The sequence below is a fragment of the Mandrillus leucophaeus genome, unplaced genomic scaffold, assembly GCF_000951045.1.
Source record: "Mandrillus leucophaeus isolate KB7577 unplaced genomic scaffold, Mleu.le_1.0 Scaffold6, whole genome shotgun sequence".
Lineage (NCBI taxonomy): Eukaryota > Metazoa > Chordata > Mammalia > Primates > Cercopithecidae > Mandrillus > Mandrillus leucophaeus.
The window spans coordinates 1677861-1681642 of NW_012106474.1; the positions used below are offsets into that span (position 1 = coordinate 1677861).

General features: G+C 43.8%; 1 protein-coding gene across 1 annotated transcript in view; it reads left to right on the forward strand.

Annotated features, from left to right (window-relative positions):
- Positions 1-1665, forward strand: part of TCTE3 (t-complex-associated-testis-expressed 3) — a 16884-nt gene extending 15219 nt beyond the window's left edge. The window contains exon 4 of the mRNA XM_011999601.1: positions 1487-1665. Coding sequence (XP_011854991.1) covers positions 1487-1597 — 111 coding nt within the window. The 3' untranslated portion in view covers positions 1598-1665. The remainder of the gene's footprint in view (positions 1-1486) is intronic.
- Positions 1666-3782: the final 2117 nt, after the last annotated feature.

Sequence of the window (3782 nt, forward strand, 5' to 3'; positions counted from 1 at the left end):
ATATGATAGAGTAGCAGAGTGGCTACTTGGGATTGTTTAGAGAAGGGAGAACCCTCTGACATCCAGATAAGAAGGAACCAGCCGTACCAAAGAGGAGGGAGGATGTTCCAAGCAGAGAAAACTTTAAGTGCAAAGATCCTGAGGCAGGGATGACCTCGTGTGCTTGATATGTAACAAGTAGGTGGTAGAGAGTGGCATGATGCGCAGTGGGGGAATGTTTCAGCTTATATTATTGCACAACAAACCACCCCAGAACTTAGTATCTTACAACAACAGCCATGTATTTGCTTACTTTCTGTGAGTCAGCTACTTGGCTCTTCTGCTGGTCTCACCGATGCACTTGTAGCCATGTAATGACTTACCTGGGCCTGCAGGTCCAAGACGGCTTCTGTCACTTGTCTGACTGTTGGGCTAGCTGTGGCCTGGGCCCCTGGGTTCTCCTGCATGTGAGCCAGCATCCTCCAGTAGGTTGAGTGGGCTTTCATACCATGGGGGGCTCAGCATAGTATTCCACGAGCATGAGAGTGGCAGCTACAAGACCTCTGAAGGCCTTGCTTGGAAGTTTTACAGTGTCATGTTTTACAACTCATAGCAAGTCACAAGGCCAAGTCTTATTCACAGGGTGGGGACATAAAGTCAACTTCCTAATAGGAGAAGCCATAAAGAATTTTTCGGCCGGACGTGGTAGCTCATGCCTGTAATCCCAGCACTTTGGGAGGCCAAGGTGGGCGGATCACCTGAGGTCAGGAGTTCAAGACCAGCTTGGTCAACATGGTAAAACCCCATCTCTACTAAAAATAGAAAAATTAGCTGGATGTGGTAGCAGGCACCTGTAATACCATCTACTCTGGAGGCTGAGGCAAGAGACTCACTTGAACTCAGGAGGTGGAGGTTGCAATGAGCCGAGATCACGCCATTGCACTACAGCCTGGGAAACAAGAGTGAAACTATGTCTTAAAAAAAAAAAAAAAGAATTTGGGCCATTTTAGATCCTCCACGAAGAAGTGGGCTGAAATCAGATCACATATGGATTTGTACACAGAGAAAAGGAGTTAGAATTGTCTATATCAGCCTACTTGTATAGTCAATGCCATTTCTTCATTTCAAGGCAAAGCCCAGACAAACTTTTTGGCTGAAAATCTTTAAAGGGTGGGAAGACTTCCTTGTCAGGAATTACATGGCAGAGTCATACTGTATGCAGAGCCACTACATCCCCATTCCCAGGGGCCTTCTGCTCCTGGCCCTGGAAACACAGCTAAGGGAGCCTCTCTCTGTTTTAGAGAAAGGCCAGCCTCCATTAAAGAAGGATGGGCTGGGGCAGTGTCATTCTCCAAGCTTTTTATGAAAGGGAAAACCAGACAAATTATGTCTGAAAAATAATTTCTGAGATACCGATGCATTCATTTTTTAAAAACTAGTGTAGATTTGAAAATTACTTCTTAATATGTTCAATCTAAAGTTGGTCTTTACAAAATTTCTCTCACAGATTGCCAGCAGATGGATCTGGGACGTTGCATGGGACAGCTGGGTCGCAGCTAAACACGAAGCGGAATCCTATGTGGCACTGGCCTTGGTGTTTGCCCTTTATTATGAATAGCTCATCACAGGTACTAAGGACTGTTTACTTCTGAGCTTTTCAAAAATAAATGAAATTTACATATTTGTGAACCTCATAATATTTCTGATTTGCTATATTCTTATTCTCATTTGAGGACTTTCAGTTGTATTATTTTAACAACAAAGTAGAAGCTAGATTTTTACATTTATACTTACTATTATATTAACTAACAATATTATGCCAAAGTAGTATAAAAGGTGTATGCATGTGTGTCTGTGTGTGTATGTATGTATGTGTATACAAATTCTTATAGTAGAATATAGGTAAAAGATCATTTTTGTAAGATTTAAGAAAATTATAATTTGCTACAGGAAATTCAAATGCAACCGTGTAAAGTATCAAATTCAGTAGATGTTAAGATAGATTTTGGATATTTCCAATGATATTTTAATACTTTGTATTCATTGTTTTGAAAGGAATTACCAAGTTCGAAAGAAAGATGTTATTATATTTCATAATTCCCTAATGTCTTCTCGCTCCAGCCAAACTGCTTACAAGTGTGTAGTCAATTTACTAATCTATTAGGCTCTATTAGGCTCTGTGAGCCTTCTAGGATCTTTTTTTCAGATATGGGAACTGAAAACTCAATATTAATTGTTTAAAGAAATGAGGAAAATTTTATTTCCCAGAGATTTGATCAAGGATCCAGATTCTTTCCAACTTCCCACTCTCCCCACAGACTTCCACGTACATTCATTTTGCTTGACAGAATTTAATCATGTTCCTATGACTAGACCAGTTGTAATTCCCTCCTTAAAGTTGGGGCTGGAGTCTACCTTTTCCAAGCACGAGATCATGTGAAAAGTGTGGATATTGGCCAGGCACAGTGGCTCGCTCCTGTAATCCCAGCACATGGGAAGGCCAAGGTGGGAGGATTGCTCTAGCCCAGGAATTTGAGACCAGCCTGAGCAACATGGCAAGACTCCATCACCTAAAAAAAAAAAAAAAAAATGGAGAAAATTGTGGATCCAGTGTACAAACTGGGATTTTTCTAGCAGAGAGGCAGGGTGTGCACTTGTGGGAGGCAAGCAATACCTGTGATAATCAGTATGATTTTCGTCATTACAACCAAAACTGAAAACAACCATGTCAACATTGACCAGTAAAAATGCCTCTTAGTTGAATTATCTATAAACAAGAAGATAAAAATGATAGAGGAGGGTTTTTGTTTTTGTTTTTTTCCCACTTAGGTTTTATAATGAGTTGGTGTCAGTTTCCACTTATGAGAGTTAAGGAGCTGAACTAAGATTCCTGCCTGAATAGATCCAAATGGAGTTTGGCTGAGGGAGTGCATGAAAGTTTGGCCAGAATTACTCTTAGAAAATCAGCTCAGACCGGGCGTGGTGGCTCACGCCTGTAATCCCAGCACTTTGGGAGACCGAGGCAGGTGAATCACGAGGTCAGGAGATCGAGACCATCCTGGCTAACACGGTGAAATCCCGTCTCTACTAAAAATACAAAAAATTAGCCGGGTGGTGGCGGGGGCCTGTGGTCCCAGCTACTCGGGAGGCTGAGGAATGGCGTGAACCCGGGAGGTGGAGCTTGCAGTGAGCCGAGATCGCGCCACTGCACTGCAGCCTGGGCGACAGAGTGAGACTCTGTTTCCCAAAAAAAAAAAAGAAAAAAGAAAGAAAATCACTCCAGCTCCCTCCTGCTGCCTGGTGAAGAAGGTGCGTTGCTTTTCCTTTGCCTTGCGCCATGATTGTAAGTTTCCTGAGGCCTCCCACCTACGCGAAACTAGGGGTGGGGCCAAGACTGCCAACCAGAAGCAGCACCATATGGGAGGCTCCTATGGGAAAAAAACATAAGCATGTGGATCCTTCACCAGCAACCAAGGTATCCAGGTTCTCTCATCAAAATTGACTAGAAGGCTGGCATGACCCATGGAGAGAAGGAAGAGCAGTGTGGTGCGGCAGCGCACCTGAGAGCCACAGGGGGAAGGGGAACCCCCTTCCCCCAAGCCAAGGGAGGTGGTGAGTAAGCTGCTACCCAGACAGGGAAACTGTGCTTTTTCCACGGAACTGTGCAACCCACAGATCGGAAGATTCCACTTGCAGACCCACGCCACTGGGGCTTTGCATCACAACCCTGGAACGTGCAGATTCTTACAGCCTCTCAATTGGAGTCTGCTTAAGCTTACTGAACTCCCATGGGGAAGGGTGGC